The sequence below is a fragment of the Lynx rufus genome, unplaced genomic scaffold (genome assembly GCF_022079265.1).
Source record: "Lynx rufus isolate CCGP_SWC_20201006 ecotype Redwood Valley unplaced genomic scaffold, mLynRuf1.p SCAF_2, whole genome shotgun sequence".
Classification (NCBI taxonomy): Eukaryota; Metazoa; Chordata; class Mammalia; order Carnivora; family Felidae; genus Lynx; species Lynx rufus.
Window position 1 is genome coordinate 171,016,662 of NW_025814834.1, and position 21,013 is coordinate 171,037,674.

The 21,013-nt window shown below is 34.9% G+C and overlaps 1 protein-coding gene across 4 annotated transcripts in view; it reads right to left on the minus strand.

Annotated features, from left to right (window-relative positions):
* Positions 1-21,013, minus strand: part of ATG4C (autophagy related 4C cysteine peptidase) — a 90,952-nt gene that overhangs the window by 14,250 nt on the left and 55,689 nt on the right. For 3 of the 4 annotated variants that reach the window (XM_047085160.1, XM_047085158.1, XM_047085159.1), the window contains 3 exons: positions 15,454-15,532; positions 14,722-14,798; positions 7,053-7,172 (listed from right to left, as the gene is read on the minus strand). In XM_047085160.1, the coding sequence (XP_046941116.1) occupies positions 7,053-7,172; positions 14,722-14,798; positions 15,454-15,532 (276 nt within the window). The remainder of the gene's footprint in view (positions 1-7,052; positions 7,173-14,721; positions 14,799-15,453; positions 15,533-21,013) is intronic. The other variant, XM_047085161.1, reaches the window with a different exon arrangement.

Consider the following 21,013-nt stretch of genomic DNA (forward strand, 5'->3'; position numbering starts at 1 on the left):
CAGGGCTTACACTCACGAGCCATGAGGTCATGACCTGAGCTAAAATCAGATGCTTAACTGACTGAGCCACCCAGGTGCCCCAAGAGGGATTGTTTTAGATGCACTCCCAATGTATCTTCATCAAATTCACCTGACTTTAAAATTTTCCACCTCTCTCAATTCTTCTAGTCCATTTGCCTCCTTATCCACAGAGATTCCATGATTGACCATTTCAATGAAATAAAAGATACTCCTAACTCTATCTGAAATTCTGCTGTCTCTATCATGCCAAACTCTATTGCTCATTTCATCTCCCAATTCAAGGTTTTGAAGCATTCTTAAAGCAAGTCATGAAACTCTAACAATTAAGTTCATTATAGTAGGAAGACCCTTACTATTCTCTTGCTGATTTTTACTAATTGTGTGGTAGATTCAAATAGGGCAGATTTCATAGACCAAATAAAACTTTCATTTGGACCTTAAGGAAAATACAATGAGTATATCGTATAAAATGTTTTTTCACTCCCCAAATTAAATTGTGTTTCCTATTTTCCTTGCCTATAAACTATATTTTTAATGGAATTTAACATTTTTGTTATGCATTTATTTGTAGATTTAATGTCTATTTTGTCCACTTTGACTATCAGTTCATGAAACCAGGAGTTACAACTTTCTTGTTCACCATTGCAAACCCAATTCTAGATGGTCATTCAGCAAACTCAGTGAATACTTACTATGGGCCAGGCACTGTTCTAGAAGGTTTGGGATACATCAGTGACCTAAACAGGCAAAACATTCCTGCCCTTGTGAGGTTTATATTCCACTGGGGAATACAGATAATAATAAATATAATAGGTAAGTATATAATATAATACATCTATATAATAAGTAATAATATAACAGGTAAATTATATAGTGTATTAGAAAGTAGTAAGTGCCTTGAAAAAGATAGAATGACAAGGTAAGAGGGAATGGTAGGGAAAACTGTTTAAATAAGGTGGTCAGATTAAGCCTCATTAAGGAGACATCTGAGCCAAGACTTAAAGGAAGCAAGGGAATCAGTCCTGCAGATATGAGGGAAAAAGCATTACAGTCCATTGCAAAGGCACTAAGATAGGAGCCTGCCTATTAGGTTAGACATCTGCAAGGAAGCCAACATGGCTAAAGCAGAATGAAAGAGGGCAGAGTAAGACATGAGGGGTTAGGGTAAGAGGGTGGGGCATGGAGACACATATCATCTGAGGCCTTGGAGGATATGGTAAGAACTGTTTTACTTGTAAGTGAAATGGAAAGTCAGTGCGGGTTTCTGAGGAGAAGAGTAGTATGCTTTAAGTTTTAAAAACATCAGCAAGGCTGCTGAGTTGAGAACAGGTTTGGGGGAAGGGGGCTTAGAAACAAATTAGGCCATTGACCATTATAGTAGCAGTAGAGGTATGAAAAGTGGTCTGATTCTAGATATATATTAAACATATAATTGGTTCTAGGATAGGAGAGATAGGAAGGAGGTAAGGATAACTCCAAGGCTTTTGGCCTCAGCAGATAGAAGGATAAATTTGCCCTTAAATGAGATGAGGAAAATTATGAGCAGAACAGCTTGAAAAGGGGGGTGCCTGGGTGGCTCAATCAGTTAAGCATCTGACTCTTGATTTCCGCTCAAGTTATGATCTCATGGTTCATGAGATCGAGCCCCACATCGGGCTCTGCGCTGACAGCACAGAACCTGCTTGGAATTCTGTCTCTCTCCCTCCCTCTGCCCCTCCTTCACTCATGCTTTCTCTCTCTCAAAAATAAATAAACATTAAAAAAAAAAAGAATAGGCTTGAAAAGAAAGATCAGGAATTTGATTTTGGATATGTGCATGAGACAACACAAGGGATGCTGAATGGCAGCTGGACATATACAATTTATGAATGGAAAGAGGTGGGAACTAAAGATATGATTTTGGTCTTAACTGACTTATAATTGATAAAGCTATATGACTAGATGAGATCACTAAGATAAAGACATGAGAACTAAAGACTAAGTCCTGCAGTGCTCCAACATGAAGAGACTGGGAAGAAGAGCAAAGGCGCACTGAGAAGGAAAAACTAGTGAAGAATGAGAAAAGCCAAGATAGCGGTTGTAGAAGCCAAATAAAGAGGGTGTATAAAGGTGCAATGGGTGTTCAGCTATGACAGATACAAATGTTAGGATAGGTGGGATGAAGACTAAGATATGACCCATGGACTTAGCAATGTGGGGGGCATCAGCGACCCTGAGAGGAGTTTTGGTGGAGTGGTAGAAGTGAGAGCACTCAAATCTCTTGTTGACTAAATGAATTACCATATTAACAGCAATTAATTTTTTCTCCTACACACTTATTTAAGTGTCTATTAAGTCTGCAAAGCAGACTTGTTTTTGGACTCTCTCTTTCACTTGCCCTCAAGTCCCAGTGGCTGCTTGGTCTTATAGATTCTACTTTCACAAACTCTCTCAAAATAGTTGCTTCCTCTCCCATCCTACAGCTCTGTCTTCATCCAAGTCTTTGAAGAAGGCACTACAAAGCAAGTCTTTTAATAAAGAATGCTGGAACCAATTATCCATGTTTTTTTTAAAAAAAAGATACATAACTGGGGCGCCTGGGTGGCGCAGTCGGTTAAGCGTCAGACTTCAGCCAGGTCACGATCTCGCGGTCCGTGAGTTCGAGCCCCGCGTCAGGCTCTGGGCGGATGGCTCAGAGCCTGGAGCCTGTTTCCGATTCTGTGTCTCCCTCTCTCTCTGCCCCTCCCCCATTCATGCTCTGTCTCTCTCTGTCCCAAAAAAATAAAATCAACGTTGAAGAAAAAAAAAAAAAAATGAAAAAAAAAAAGAAAGATACATAACTTAAGACATATACAAGTTCTAAATGTGAAACATAAAACTTTTAATACTTTTGGAAGAAATGTAGGAGAATGTGGGGCTCCTGGGTGGCTCAGTTGGTTAAGAGGCCAACTCTTAGTTTTGGCTCAGATCATAATCTCATGGTTTGTGAGTTTGAGCCTCATGTCGGGCTCTGTGCTGACAGCTCAGAGCCTGCTTGGAATTCTCCCTCTCTCTCTGCCCCTTGCCTGCTAGCTCTCTCTCTATCAAGATAAACATTAAAAAAAAGAAGAAGAAATGTAGGAGAATATAAGAAATATGTTTATGACTTTGGTTATTACACATTTCTTCGATAGAAAATTCAAAACCCATAATGAAAGAGATTTACTAATTTGACTAAAATTAAAGATATCATTGACAAGTGAAAACAGTAGCCTAGGAGAATATATCTGTATCACATTGAGCCAACAAGTGGTAGTATCCAGAATTATAAATTTGATTTGATTTCCTTCAAATCAAATAGCTTTATAGAGAATTAGAGAAAGGAAATGAGTAAGAAATTCACAAAAGAGGAACCAATGGACCAATAAACTTTGATAAGACATTCAGTTTCACTATTAATCAGAGAAATACAAATTAAAGCTACAAAGAGATACTATGTATATACATGAGATTGGTTAAAAATGTAAAAGTTTTACAATATCAAGTGGTAATATGGAGCATTGGAAATTTTCATATACTGTTGGTATGATAACTTTGGAGAGCATTTGACAATATCTAACAAATCTAAAAATATGCATACCCTGTGACGCAGCAATTCCACTCCAGCATATCTAGAGTATCTTAACATAATTCCAGTTAAAGTAGTACACATACATGAAGAGATATGGACAAGAATATTCTTATAAACATTATTTGTAATTAAAAATTGAAACAAGCTAGATGACCATCAACAAAAGACAGTTTGAATAAAACTACTACTCAGCAATTAGGAATAAGCAACACCAAGACATATAGATATAATCTCTAAGTCACTATTAAATGAAAAAGCAAGTTGCAGGATCTATACATTTTTATATAAACATACCATTAATGATAAGTTTAATAACATACAAAGCAAAATATATTGTTTATGGATATATAAAGTATGAGTATTATATATTAATTTAGGATAGTAATTACCACTGGGAAGGAAGGAAGGGAATAAGATTGGGGAAAGTTAATACAATTCAATTATATATGGGTTTTTTCCCCTTAAGCTCAGTGGTAGCACATGGGTATTTATTAAGTTATTCTCTGTATTTCTGTATGCTTGAAATTTAAAAAACCAATAAAATCAACATACTGCTAAAGTACAAACCTCAGCCTGGCATTCAGGACTCTCCATGATATTATTCCAACCTCTTTTTCTAGCCTCATCCTTTGCTATTTCCTGTAGCAGTGTTTCTCAAGCCTTGCACATACATATGCCTCCTTCATTATTTTTGTTATGTATGCCATCTCTGTTATAATTAGTGATTATTTTTCTTTTCATAGTTTTTAACTTAAGTAGCCTTTTACAAATCACTAATAGGAAACCATGTTTAAAATGCCAGTTATATTTTTCTAATATGATTATAAATAAACATATAAATATTAAGATAATTTACCCTGGTGCTACCTAAAAACATCACGTATACACTTTGGGTTGTACTGTCTTAACACCAGTGGCTCTCAAATTTGGTGTACAAGACTACTTGGAAGGCTTGCTAGAACTGGAGACTCCCAAGCCATATAGGATCCTAATTTAGGCAGTCAGAAGACAGAAATCCTACCCTACGTGTACCCTTGGCACCTAACAAATTGGACTATTTGCCATTCTCTAGAAGAGCTCTACATTTTTCCTTGTCCAATACCTTTCCTCCTGTTATTTCCTCTGCTTGAAGCACCCTTCCTTCCACTTAATAAGCCATTAGAAATTAAGCCTACACTTTAAGGCCCAAATTAAATATCACCATCACAGTAAAGAACTGTGACTGGGATGTGACATTGCTCTCATTTCAACATCCTTCCGCTATCAATTTATTTCTAGTTCTGTACGTGTGCTTATCATATTCAATGTAATGTATGTCTACCTGTCTTATTCTCTCTCTCCTGGCCTATAAATGCTATTCGAGGGCAGAAGCCTTAGACCTGTTCAAAAGCAGGGATTATGGCTTGGTCATTTTATCCTTTCAACATGGTAGTTACAGATACTTGCTGGGCTGAGCCCTGCTAAACAGTGAATTAATTTCACAATTTTTATTAACATTTTAAAAATCACGTAGTATAAGGCATTAGAATATTCATACCGCATTACAAATTAAACATGAGAATCTAGGCTACCTAGCTTCATTTTCAAAATGAGACAACTGACATTATATCCTGTATTGAATCAAATAATTTAAATTGTTTTAATTTTTAAAGAGAAAAAAATAACAGTGTAACAAAAAAACCCACCAAGTTCAGTTTTTAAGAAGAGAAGGAAAACTACTTAACTTGCAACCTTCCAAGCAAAAGTAAATGATCAGGTTATTAATCGACCAAGAGTTTTTGACACTACTACAAAAAACTATTAACTTAAGAAACAACCTTGTTATTAAAAGAAAGTTAATGGACTCTACCAAAATTCTCAGTACTTCCACATGATATTTCAATATTGGTTCCCTTTGCTTTAATATTGCATAATTACTCTGATGCACCATGAGCAATAATTTCTAAGTATTTTCCCATGTAAAAACCATAATATAGATATAAATAGGTATGTATGTGTATATAAACCACAAAAAGTATCAGTTTTAATCAGAGAATATCAACATGTAACTCATTTGTGAATCTTGTTTTTTCACTTTGGTAATAATAATTCGGTTTGTTTCTATTCCAGGAGTAGACTTTTACTGTTCTAAACGTACTTATTTTCACCTTGGATAGAAAACAAACTAGTGGAAACAAAAACACAACTTTCTAATGGGAAATGATGGTCAACCTCAATCTCTATTACAATATTACCTGGATTGGTGTATTTTAGCACATATTTTACATGGTACTTTATAAAGACAGAACTGTCAAACAAAAATATACAAGTGTATATACTAACTTCAAGTAATGAAAGGGGGAAAATGGAGAATACACATTTTGTTACATTCACTTGGCCTTCTGGGTTAAAAAAGGAGAATGAAAAGACAACAATTCTAAGAAATGAGAAGTAAAGTTCCCCTGTGTCTCATTTTCTCTTCTCATTCACTTTTCTGTCATGTACCTGTTAATTTTCCTCTTTTACATGGCAGGTCAAGTAAACTACTCTTCGCTTATATGAAACTTCTTATTTAACTTTTTCATTATGTTTTTACATTGTAAAGATCACATTTCAGCCCACTGTGTCCATTTTCCAGAATAAAACTAACTGGAAGTTAAAGCAATAATGAGGTATTACTATACCTGAGCTCAAGTTAAAAATTTCCAAAAATGATTCTAATATTGGTTTTGTTTACCATAAAATTATAGCCTATAACTACTGATACTAATAAAGACAGCCATCCAGTTATGCTTGCTTCCTAAGTAAGTAATCTTTTTTATTTTCTAAAGTACTAAATATAGACAGACCTTAAGGTTCTATGTTTTAGCAGTACTCAAGGACCAAAAGAAAAAAAAAAAAAAAGCTAAAGTTTAAAGGTAATGAGAAGGAGTTAAATAAACCTATTTCAAAGACCCTATAAGTAGAATAGATCAGATTAGACAAGCTTATTGGAAGGTAACAACACAGCTCATTTAATAAAGCAGTTCTGAGAAATCCAAAAATACCATTTCTCTTTAAAAAAAATCAAAGAAGCACTTGGACTAACAAGAAATAATGCACAATTTGGCTTGATCAAATACTTCATTAATTTTTTTCTACCCCCTAAGGTATTGCCCTTTTAAAATCCTCTTCAAATAAAATATAACCTAATTGCTTGCACATGGCTACAGTTTGGGAAGGGATTTTTATTTCAACAGTGCCACCTAGTGGGGCAATTGATACTTTCAGCCAATTGGTTTTATTAGTCTCAAAGGCTAGGAGTCCCCAAGTAGTTTTACTTTCTGGTTCACAATATTCCTGATAATATTAACATTCAAGGGGAAATTTTACAAAAGAATAATTTACAGATTTCTGTCCTCTGATAGGCTATCTCTAATAAAAATTAGGTCATTTACAAATATAATATTTTAAATAAAAGTACCTTAGTGATTTCTTCAGAAGCTCGTTTGAAGTCCTGAACATTTCGACAGTAAAATCCTATTGTACAGCTAGGATCCATTTTTCGAAATGACATCTTTTTGGGAGAAGGGCAGTGGAATGTCTGTAATTTTAAAAGTTCTTTAGGATTAATTTAGTTTTATTTGATGGACTTCAGTATATACAAGATATTACTTAAATTAAAATTTGCCATTTAACTTTTCTCAAAATTATAAATATGCTTTGGAACAGTGCTTTAGTCTATCCTATGAAAATGGTCCTTTCCACCCCCCAAAGCTTTATTTACATTCAGTTTACCAAATCTCCACCATATATGATATTAGTGCCATTCCACAGAAGAAAAGAAGTGTGTCAAAAATGGCATGCATTTCGAACACTTGCAGAAGGGAAGAAAAATGTGCCACTGAAAAAGACATACATAAGCTAGCACAAGGTTTAGAATTCAGTTAGTTATTTCTATGAAAGTTCAATTAAGCCTGTTTTTTGAGATTTTTTAATGTTAGAAAACCTTTTAATAAGGATATCAAGACATTGTAAACAAATACACAGATTCATGTAAATGTTCCATAATGATATGAAAATAGGTCAACTTGAGAATTTTAGCATCTGACACAATTCATACACACTTACATATTCTTCCAACTCACTCTTCTACTTGTTTAAGTTCTTGTTTATTCCTGTACGGGACACAGTTGTAAACTGTTCTATAATGGTCCTTGCTATCCTCCTTACCAGTCTTCCTGTCACTTCACTTTTTCTCATGTAATCACAGTGCCACAGATATAAATTGGCTAGGGAGGCTGCTCTAGCCTCTCTACTCTTGCTAGTGAGATATGGCTAACTAGTAGAGTCTGGGATCTTCAGAAAATACAAAAGAAAAGGGTAGAATATAAGGCTAATAATTCCAGGGGCACCTGGGTGGCTCAGTTGGTAAAGCAACTCTTGATTTCAGCTCAGATCATGATCATAGTGTCATGAGATTTGAGCCGTATCAGGCTCTGTGCTGGGCATGGAGCCTGCTTAAGACTCTCTCTCTCTCTCTCTCTCTCTCTCTCTCTCTCTCTCTTTCTCTCTCTCTCTCTCTCCCTCTCTCTCCCTCTCTCTCTCTCCCTCTCCCTCTCCCTCTCTCCCTCTCCCTCTGCCCCACTTGCATGCACTCTCTAAAAAAAAAAAAAAAAAAAAAAAGCATTCCAATCTTTTTTTTTTTTCATTACCACATTCTGGTGCTTTGCTTAAAGGATTTTTTTTTTTTAAACTGCTTGAATGCTCAGAGGTCTTGTCCTTAAAAATCATTGATGCTACCACCAAAGTCTGTTTTTGTATGTATAAAAAAAGGTTATATGTAAAAAAGGAGGACCATAAGTAAATATATATATATATATATATATATATATATAGTCACATTTGTTTACATTTGTATAAATAAACTCTGCAAGGGTAACCAAAATAGGGGTGCCTGGGTGGTTCAGTCGGTTAAGCATCCAGCTCTTGGTTTCAGTTCAGGTTTGTGGTACTGATGAGATCATCAGGTCATGATCTCACAGTTCATGAGTTCAAGCCCTGTGTCAGGCTCTGCTCTGCCAGCATAGAGCCTGCTTGGGATTCTCTCTCTCCCTGTCTCTCTACCCCTCCCCTGCTCATACTGTCTCTGTCTCTCTCAAAATAAATAAATAAACTTAAAAAAAAAAAGGATATACCAAGTTTAGAGGAGAGAGAAAAACTGGGCAGATGGGAGATGGGTGTGAGAAATTCTTTGTTATGTATTTTATATTTTTTGATTAAAGAACCAGCTCAATTAAGAAATGATCAAGGCTGAATCTGAACTCATAAACTGAAAATGTCCCTACATTTAATGCCTTAAACTATGTGATTTTAACTTAAACTATTTATTAAAATACAGAAAAACATAGGCTTCCAAATTTGTTTATGGTGAATCAGTCAAAATCACTCTTTCATCTCCCCATATATCCTAGTGATCCAATTAGAGTCCCATATTATCACTAGAGGATATGCAAATATCCTCTATGCTGTCCAAAATGCTGTCAGCTCTGAGCTGACAGCAGTGAGCCTGATGCAGGGCCTGAACTCCTGAACCATGAGATTGTGACCTGAGCTGAAGTCAGACATTCAACCTACTGAGCCACCCAGGCGCCCCTAATATTTACTTTATATAGTGAGATCCAACCTTTGGAACCTCCAGAGTACCAGTCAAAACAAGTATTGTCTTAGTTGGACATTTTCCAAAACTGTTTCACCTGCTTAATTATCTGTTTTATTGAAAACAGATCTAGAGAGGCACAGAAGAGCTACATAAATGTGTTAGTTAACAATAAGTTAACTACAGGAGTATAAGGAGTCTGTGTGTAAGGCACAGATAGCTCTATGTCATATTCACAAAAAGATATTCTACCTACAAGGTATCTAAAAATAGTCACTTACCCAACTCCTTACAAAGCCGATAATAAAGAATGTGTATTTAGTTTTTACTACTTGAGGATAAGTAAGAAGGGCCAAAAGTTTGTACACGGTCCAACAAAGGATTTTTAAACTCAACTACAAGGATGTCCTACATTACATACACTATGTTACTATTTTCATGTAAGAACCAATAAGACTAAACCTAATAGGCTTAGTGCAATTTCACTGTATTGCCTCAGTCATCATAGACAGTAATGACAAACACTATATTGTTATTCATGGTTGTTTTGATATCTACAAAGAACTTTTTAAATTATTCACAAAAACACAGATATAAGTCTCTGATCACTGAAAAATGAAATTGCTATTGGGTGTCACTATATGAGTACTAGGACTCGTATCACAAAGAGGCATTTTATACCATTAAAACTTAAAATTGTGTTTTTTGGTTCACCTTAGAAGGTTCTGAAGTCAAACTAACATTAACTTATAATTCAGAATTATTTGTTTGTCACCGAACAAGTTAGACTTTAAAATATTTTCCCAAGGGGCATTCATTACACAGCTGTATTCACTTTGTGATAATTCTTTCAGCTCTGTACTTACGATTTCTTTTCTAATATTTAAAATTCTGATGATTGGTAAGAGTAGCACCTTTTACTTCACAAACACATTTTAGGGAGTATTTGCTATACATACTTCTGTGACAATGAAATGCGTTTCTGAAAAAACTAGTCATGGTGAGTCAATTCCTATTTATTTCATTTTTTAATACATTATTTATTCACTGCCTCAACAAATAGTTATTAGGCATCTACTAAATGCCAGGCACTGTTCTAAGCTTAGTTTTTGGAATAGTGGACTCTCTTACCTAAACATACAAATGATACTGAAACAAATACTTTTAGGTGTAGCTATGCTATTCTGGTGATTTAGATGGAGCTTCCTGAGTTAGAGAATACCCTTACTACAAAGCACCTCCTACTATATGCAGTTCACATGTGTAATTCATAAAGGGTACATCTTTCACTGATGAATTCACTCATCCATCTGTCTAATCACATCACATCATTCTCATAGCTTTAATGCCACTATTCTCTGAATTTACTAGGATAGATTAAAATAACCACTACTGCATGGAACTCCTAAAATCTGAAACTTGAAACTGGGGGCCCAGGAATCACAATAGACTAATACATCTATTTATAAGGTCTTATTAACAGAATATTAATATTTAGTAACCAAATACTGCCTTAATAATAGAATAGAATTTGTTATTTGTAAGAGTTAGCACCAGTCATTCTGAAAGTGTATCATAAATAACATGACACAACAGTCTCTGGTTTAAGAAATCTTATTAAATACATACACACATAAATATATATATATTTATATGTATATATTTATATTTATATATATAATAATGAAAATATGTATCTTCTAGTCCTCTCATCCCAACAATTGATACTCTGCCTGAACCACTGGGAACCCACAATTCAACATACCCTAACTGCAAAAGCCCATTTGAGTTCTTCTCATTCCCTTCTAATTTCAACTTGTTTTTACACAACTTTTTTCCTTAAGGTAATTCATGCTGCTCCTTTAAACCCCATTCTCTAAATGAAAATTATAGACGTATATACATACATGACTACTTCACATTCACTTCACAATGTTAAAAAGTCAGTGAAGATAAAGATAAGGGGAATTCTCTTTTTCAAAGTTAATATAAAAATTAAATAATACATAAGAATATATTTTATAAGAGGGTGTCACAAGAATGGAAAATTAGGGGCTCCTGCCTGGCTCAGTCATTAAAGTGTCCGACTCTTGATTTTAGCTCAGGTCATGATCTCACAGTTCGTGAGATCAAGCCCTGTATCACTCTGCGCTGACAGCATGGAGCCTACTTGGGATTCTCCCTCTCTCTCTCTCTCTCTCTCTGCGTGAGCATGCTTATGCACACTTTCTGTCTCTTTGTCTGTCTCTGTCTCTCTCTCAAAATAAATAAGTAAACTTAAAAAAAAGAATAGAAAATTCATACAAATATATACATAAGCAAAGTATCTGGAACCACAGGAAAGAAAAAAATTCAACAGAAGACTATAGTACTTAGGACAGTGCCTTGCACATATAAAGAACTCAGTAAGTAGTAGTTTAAAAAAGAAAAATACTTGGTCTGATTTGGCTTCAAAATTTTTAAAGTTCAACTCTACATATATAGGAATTCAATACCATAAGAACAACAAAAGATATGGTCTAAATCTCTTCTTCAATGTCAAATACTCAGATATACCATTTTCTTAAATTTTCATAATCCTATTGGATTCAAGGCACTCACTTGCACAAAATATCAAGACTACCAGTGATTCTTTACATGGTGTTGGATAAAAGAGCTAAGATTTTAATTTCTCCGTCTACAAAATCAAGTACTGATCAAATAAACATGCTTTTAAAAATAATTTTTTTGGGAGCGCCTGGGTGGCGCAGTCGGTTAAGCGTCCGACTTCAGCCAGGTCACGATCTCGCGGTCCGTGAGTTCGAGCCCCACGTCGGGCTCTGGGCTGATGGCTCAGAGCCTGGAGCCTGTTTCCGATTCTGTGTCTCCCTCTCTCTCTGCCCCTCCCCTGTTCATGCTCTGTCTCTCTCTGTCCCAAAAATAAATAAACGTTGAAAAAAAAATAATAATAATAATAATTTTAATAGGGGCGCCTGGGTGGCTCAGTCGGTTAAGCGTCCAACTTCGGCTCATGTCATGATCTCACAATTCATGGGTTCAAGCCTCACATCGGGCTCTGTGCTGACAGCTCAGAGCCCGGAGATGGCTTCTGATTCTGTGTCTCCCTCTTTCTCTGCCCCTCCCCTACTTGTGCTCTGTCTTTCTCTCTCTCTCAAAAATAAATAAACATTAAAAAAAATTTTAATAATAAAAAAAATAATTTTAATAATTGAGGTATAAGGGTGGTGGTTTTAGAATGCTCATATAATTACATCAACCAACTGCAAAATGTCAATAGCATAAATACATACAACAACCTACATACCAAGGCAAGGATGATTAATAATATCTCCACTTGGAGCATTTTAAGCTTAAATATGATAAAAAGCAAAAAGTGAAATTTTATTTCTGTACAAAGATAGACAACTTGCTGTAGTTTTTATATTATACTCTCATAGAAAAATAAATGATACTATTCAATAAATAGCCTAAGACAAATGCCTGAACTGAGAAAAATGAAAAACTGTCCAGAGGAATTATCCAGACAGGTTGAGATACTCTTCTAGCATCTCAAAAATATAAATCTAAACCCACTTTCTCAGTGTCCCAATGTATAAGAAATAAATGCTTCTGTGCATTTCAGAAGTTACTTGATTTCACCAAATTTTACTTTGCAAAGTCTCTCACAATCATTCCCTCTCTTCCATTCCCACTACTAACACCCCACTTCAAGCTTTATTGACTTACTCATGAAGTGTGTTGCACCTGCCTCCCAAAGTGAGCTGCAGTCTTTCTAATCTTGCTGGTGTAGACATAACCAGGATAGTCATTCACCTGGCTTCTTTGTGGAATCTCTCAAAATATCAGATGAATAGTCTCTACTGGTCAAGATAGTCAATACTAATAAGCTTTTAATTTGCCTATTTTAGATAATACTAGAAAACTATGAATAATTTTCCATCTGAATTTCAAATGTCTACTTTTTTAAGTAGTTAATATGGTACAGATACACAGATAGTCACAAGTCACAGATACACTGTGTAACTTAGACATAGGAATCAGTGCTACAAGACCACAATGCAGCTGAAAGAGAATTACAACATGGTTCACATAGCACAATTCTATTGTGTTGCCCACAGTATCAATAAGTCATCTATAAATATTTATTAAGGTTTACGTGCAAGACACTATGAAGGAAGAAAACAGAAAGCAAATCTTATCTCTGGCCTCAAGTTGCTTGTACTTTAGTTCAAGTAATAGTTTACAAAAGATGCTAGCATGTTTTATAATGTATCTTTCAGAACCAGATTCTAATCTTACAGTTTATTTTTATAATCTATCCCTTAAATATTATTAGATATTATTAGCTAACAAGCTCTTACTAAAACAAAATATTAAACCACATTTCTAACTTGCCAAGCCTTTGAGAATTAGTGATCCATGCCACTTAAGTGATTAAAATTATTTGAAAAGTCTATAAAAGCATCAACTGGGAAAACAAGAACCAAAACCATGAAATAATTACATGTCTCACCTATGCACTCTCAAAATTTTCTAAATTGAAATACTAGATAATAGGGGCACCTGGATGGTTCAGTCAGTAGAGCATGCAACTCTTGATCTCAGGGTTGTGAATTTGAACCCCACATTCCGCATAGAGATTACTAAATAAATAAATATTTTTTAAAATAATAATTTTAGCAGTGCCTGGGTGGCTCAGTCAGTTAAGCATGCAACTCTTGATTTTGGATCAGGTCATGATCTCACAGTTTTGAGTTCCTGCCCCACGTTGGGCTCTGTGCTGTTAGCACAGAGCCTGCTTGGGATTCTCTCTCTCTCTCTCTCTCTCTCTCTCTCTCTCTGCCCCTCCCTCACTCACACTCTCTCTGCTCTCTCAAAGTAAATAAATAAAGAAATTTTTTAATAAAATAAAATAATAAAATTAAAAATAATAAAATTAAAAAATAAAACACTGGATCACAAATGACCAACATAAAGGAAAAGAATATGTTAAGAAATGAGAGCTGAAACAATTAGTAGAAACCCAACTAAGCTCTGGAGAAACTTAACTAGGGACTAAGACTTAACAATTATACATAAAATAAGTTAGCAGATAGTCACAAGTCACTTTGTTATTCTAAACCAACTCCATCATCTTTTTCTCCCCCCGCTTTGTCTTTTTTTAAAACATGCCTAACATTTTAAATTCTTGAGTAATATTCAGCTGTTTATCTACAAAATTACTTGGAGGCTTGATCATTTATTTTGGTAGGACTAAGGTACCTAACAAGTCAGAGACAAAGATAAATGAAGAAGAAAGTATGTCATAAATTAAAATTCAGCAACAAATTATTTAACCTTTGACCAGTGTATGGATTATGGTTTTATAAATCAGTAAAATATTACTAACTTGGAATTGTAATACCAGAAAAGCATAGCTGTCTAACACATCTCTAAATAATTTGAGTTTGCTTCATATGGTAAGAAAATAGTACCAGCTCTTTATCCATAGTACCTCAAGAGGGAAATCCTTTATGCTGACATCTACAAAAGATTGGCAGTAATGAGGATCCATGTAAATCAAACTGTCATCTACAAGGACAAAACAGAAGACAAGTAATTCAAAAAACACCTTATTATTACACTGCTTACAATCCAATTTCTATGTAGAATAGCTGAAAAAAACCTGGGAGTAACAGCTTGCCAGACTGATATTCATTGACTGAAACATAGGTTTGCACAGGACAGATTAACTTTTGCATAATCAAATATGCTTGTATAAGCAGAATTTTTATAAAGTGGTGAGACTGTCATTTAATTTTTGGTGATAAAATTACTTTCACAAACACACAATTATATTCTACAGTTTGCATATGAAAAATGTATTGCACTACTTTATCCTGACAGGAAGAACATATTGCTTGTCATTTTATCATCAAGTAGCACCACTAAAACTGGTAAAAAGTAAATATGTAAATAGCAACTGTCAGAATGTAGCAGCAATGTCTTTTCAAGTTTAGTGAAACCAATAAATTATGCCTGTTTATGCAATAACAGAAATTAAACATACATTTTACAGAATCCAATTATGTTGTGGACCAAATGACAAATGAGTGGCTATGGTAGGACTGATGAATTTATAAGGTACTCATTTTGGTCTGTTAATCATCCTGTTTCCAATGATCCTAAATTAACTTCTGATTTTTAAAAGAAAACAATAATAAAAATGTTTTATTAAATCACTAACCTTGAAATCCAGCAAAGTAGTATGACTGTTTAGGTTTGCCACCAATAATACCCACACAATATTCAAGGCTTAAAATACCCTGTCAAAAGAAATTAATACAGATTTAGAGTCATGAGGCAAATGATAATTATTCAAAACAATCAAATTTGTATTAGCAGTATTAGTACATATCATAGTTCCCAAATTTTTCACCACCAGTTTTATTTTTATTACATATGCCCCATATTCTAAAATCCTTTTATCTACAAACACTATTTTCCATTTTCTTTAAATCACTCAACAGTAAATCAAGTGTTCTGATCAGTGTGTCACTCAACAACATTAACAACTACTATGTACCAGATACAGAAATAAATAAGGTCACCATATAAAGGCAATACAGTTCCTACCAAAACCAAAACACTTGCCCTTTTGGTTGCAAAACCAAAACACTTCCAACAGTTAGCTGTTGCAGCCTTATCATGATCAATATAGTATTTTCATCAAGTTTTTAAAATACTAGAAATACTCCTTAGACCTTATTACTATTTTCACTGAACTTCAAGTCTTAGAATCCCAAACTAAAAACCATTTTCTAATCAACAGCATTCATTTGACCCATTTTTATTGCTATTTCATAAATTTATTAGAATAAGATAAAATGAAAACAATATAATCTAAGGCAAAAAATAATTGTTATTAAAGCCAATTTTATTTACCAATCATAAAATATCAGGGATACCGCAATCAATTATTTAGTATGCCCCTCAGCATCTATTCTAAGTGTAAAACTCTATTTAAGCTGGGCAAAATAATCCTTTTTTTTTTTTTTTTTTTTTTTTTTAGAGAGAGAAAGCAGAGGAAAGGAGGAGAGAGAGAGAGAGAAAGAGAGACAGAGAAAGAGAGAGAGAGAGAAGGAGAATCTCAAGCAGGCTCCACACTTAACATGGAGCCCAATGCAGGGCTCAGTCCCACAACACTGAGATCATGACCTGAGCTAAAATCGAATTAGATGCTCAACCAACTGAGCCACCTGAGGTGCCCCTGAGCCAAATAATTCTATACCTTTTAAAAAACATGGCCAGTGGAATCAGTTAATAAGGTCTTGTCAATATTTTAGCCTATATTATGTGTGTATGTGTGTATATCTATATCTATATCTATATCTATATCATGTATTCTAAACTTATAAATGACTAATAATGATAAGATGCATATTATAAAACCCCAAAGTATTAAATAATATTTATGCTTTCCTTCTCTTAAATGACAGGATGTTTTTATATCTAGAAGATATAAAAATAAAAAGTATATGAACTGGGGTATCTGGGTAGCTCAGTTAGTTGAATGTCTGGCTTCCACTTGGGTCATGATCTCACCACTCGTGGGTTTGAGCCCTGCGTTAGGACTGACAGCTTGGAGTCTGGAGCCTGCTTCGGATTCTGTGTCTCCCTCTCTCTCTGCCCCTCTCCTGCTCACTCTCTGTCTCTCTCTCAAAAATAAACATTAAAAAAATTTTTTTAATAAAAATATATATATATGAACCAATGGTTTTTTCCCTTTAACAAGTAATCAAACCATAAAGTATTTTTAACTTAATTATTTTCTTAAAAATATGTGATTGTTGTGGAACAGCTGGGTGGCTTAGTCGGTTAAGCATCCGACTTTGGCTCAGGTCATGATCTTATGGCTGGTGAGTTTGAGCCTGGTGTCGGGCTCTGTGCTGACAGCTCAGAGCCTGGAGCCTGCTTCAGATTCTGTGTCTCTCTGTCTCTCTCCGCCCCTCCCCCAATTGTGTTCTGTGTCAAAATAAATAAACATTAAAAAAATGTGGCTGTTGTAAAAAAATAAAAACACACAGAATATATATTAAAAGGTAAAAATTTCCCCACACCCTGACACTCAGAGCTTATCATTATTAATATTTGGGAACACCTTCTTGAACTCAATCTGTGTATATTCACATAGAGATTTATGAATACAGTTCTATGTATGTGGCATCACACTACACATGCTGTTATAAGTTTGGTCAGTCATTACGTCATAAACCTCTTTTCCTATCAATAAATATAGATCTCAGTATAATATTTAATGGTTGTAAAATACTCTATTTTATGAAGATAGCCAAATGTGCCTTAAAATCTCCATTCTGAACATTCAAGTTGTTCCTAGGTCCTCACTGTTATAAATAACCCTCTTAGAGAAAACAACTTTGTATATTTTCAGTCATGTGAAAATTGGAAAAGAGAACTGCAACTAAGAAAGTTAAATGAAACAGAGAAGGCATATTATAGGTTAAAATTAATTTAGAGTTAACAAATATATAAGATGAAATTATAAAGAAAATAAACAATAAAGTGTTATTCTGTTTTTATTATTATTCCATGAATAGTCTATTATTCTATTGCTTTCCCCTCAAATAAAAATCCTTAGAGAGTGCCTTACTTCAACTTGAGGCAATCTGATCAGCTGACACACAATGTTTCTGACACAGAGAGCCATGAGGAAGTGAAAGTTCTAAGTCCCTCATAGCCGAGAAAAGAAAGAAAAAAGTATATAGCAAGAATCATCCATAACTCTCCTCAGCAATGATCCTAAGTAATGGAATAAAGACTCTGGTTCCTGACATCTATATTTCCTTTTCAACAGACTAGAGCAGATTTAGCAATAAACACTTAGAGGCAGATTAGGAACTAGAATGCCATTACACAGAAGAGACTGTATCTTTGGAAACCTGCAACACTTTTCAGTCCCTAAAAAAGCTTCTTCACAGCTATCTGGTGGTGAGAATTTATTGAGCTGTACCCATGAAGCAATAAATAAGACTGAAGTAATCAGTCAAAAAGAAAAGTCCTAATTTGTCTTGCTGGAGAAGGAGAACATATTAGATTTTCCCATTCCAGGTCCTTTAAAAATATATATAAATAAATAAATAAACTCCCGAGCTAAGAGCTGGTGAAGCACCACACCAAATTTCTTTCTCCTCACAGAATGTAGCAGGGGATGGTACCATCTCTGAAAGATTGGAATTACCTTGATTAATACATTTGGAAAATAGAACTGAGGGGTGAATTTTAGAGAGTATCATGTACAATGGTTCGGCAGGAAAAAAAAATACAACTGCTGACAAAAGAGGAGGCAGTGGAGGAAGAGGGGGAGGTGGAGTGGGAGGCATGGAATGGGGGTAGAGGAGGTAGAGAAAGAGAAAAAAAGAGTAGAAGAGGAAGAAGAGGAAGATTCTTCTTCTTTTAGGACTGTCAGACACTGTATTTTTTCACTTCCAAGTGAATGCCTCTTGACAAGTTGTCATGTTGGCTTTTGACCCAACCAACCCTGAAGCAAACATAACACCTAACATCCAGCCTACTTCACTCAGCCATCTCGGCCACTTTTTGCTGATAATTGAAAAATTAAAATGTCTCAATAGTCAGTGCTCTCTTATTTTAGTGGACTATGTATAAATTCAGTTGGTAGAAGCTCAAAGAAATATTACATTTTTAAAAATCCGTATTTTAGGGAAAATATAAAAATAACAAAAGTTCTGGTCTGTTACCAGTTTACTGTCTGAACTTAAACTTAGCATTTAACTTCAGTCTTCTCGGTTTTAAAAAGACAAATAGTTCCTAGCTGTTTTGAAGGCAAAATGAGATGTATGTGTATTAAAAGTGTTATAGAAATATGAGAGTTAACCAGTTAGTTGTTCAGCAACTCCTATATGCTGGGTTCTGAGGATCACTTTAACAGTTAACCATGGTTTTTTTCACTAAAAACTCCATTGAGTCATTCAATATGATTGAATGATAAAAAATATTAATAGCACCAAGTAGCAAAGCTCGCAGCCAGATGAAATATGCCTTGAAGCCATCTGCAGCCCATTCCAACAGAAATAGGGGTTTGACCAAAGGAGTCAGTTCCAAGATTGCCTCAGTTTCTAATCTTTTCATGGCAGTGGAAAAGGCAGAGGGAATCCATCCAGTTCAGACTTGGTTACAACCTACTGAGACATGGCAACATGCCAAAAGTCCCAAAACCCTTAATAGATTTGCTAGATGAAATGGTTCATACCTTCCCACATTCTAACATTAACTCTACTAAAGAGCCCACATGTTAGAAATTAAAACCCCGATTCTATCTAACAGATTCATATATTTTCGATATAGTATTAGTACTATTGGTAACATGTATGCCTGCAAAATTTTAATAACTATTAGGAAAAGCCAGTATACCAGCTAGAAAACTTCCATATCCCATATATTGACAACAACTGTTCTAGATTTTTAGAAGTAGCACAGTCTAAAGTGAAGACACATGTTCCACTCATACACACATGGACTCTAAGGCTTTACGTGGGGAACAAACCATTACTGAAACTTAGATTTCAAGATTACTATATACCATAACACTCCATTCAAAGAGGAATTCCGTCTCTGACCTTGAAAAGATGAGAAACTTTATTAAAACTATGAAAATAATATAAAATACTATAATTTTATCCAAAAGTAAGTATTTCAAAAGGTAAAGTTTTGGGGCACCTGGGTGGCTCAGTTGGTTAAGCATCCTACTTCAGCTCAGGTCATGACCTCACCATTCATGAGTTCCAGCCCCGCATCAGGCTCTGTGCTGACAGCTTGGAGCCTGGAGCCTGCTTCTTGGATTCTGTGTCTCCCTCTCTCTCTGCCCCTCCCCCACTTACTCTCTCTCTCTCTCTCTCTCTCTCTCTCTCTCTCTCTCTCAAAAATAAATAAAATATTAAAATAAATTGTTTTAAAAAGGTAAAGTTTTGTGCAAAAAGCAGAATCAGACCTATAAATACAGAAAGAAAGGAGGTAGGGGAGATGGTCAAATGGGTGAAGGGGAATGGGAGATACAGGCTTCCAGTTATGGAATGAGTAAGTCACAGTCACAAAAGGCACAGCACAGGGAATAGTCAATGACAGCATTGTATGGTTGCAGAAGCAAGCTACACTTGTGGTGAGCATAGCAGAACATATAGAGAAGTTGAATCACTATGTTGGTACACCTGAAACTAATGTAACATTGTGTGTCAAGTATACTCAAAAAAAAAAAAGTTTTAAGTTAAAGTTTTGTGACAACTGAATGTGTTGATGCCCACAACAAAACAACATTAGATAACAATAGGTTCATTTGGAGAAAAGAGTTATGTGTTCTCAAATAGAACTGATTTTTAACTGGTTAATATAAAGAAAACAAAGATGGAACCTTCCCCCATGTGATCTTTATCACTTCTGTCTATATAAATAGTCATCCCACTTATTCACCTTATGGTGCCACAGGAAACAAATTAAGAGATAATACAGCAGTAATAGAAAACTCACTTTGTTTCAGTTGTTATCTTGAAACAATTTAATGTGGGTTTTATAAACAAACAAAGGTACATTCTTTTAACAATCACATAGAGGGATAATGGGAACTGTAGACATATCACATATTATAATTATTGGTGCATCTGTGTCTCCTTGATTAGCTACAAAAAGATTAAAAGGCTTTTCACTTGGTCATAGAACATGATACTCTTCAAATCACATCTGATCCTGCAATACTGAAATTTAAAATCTTTAAT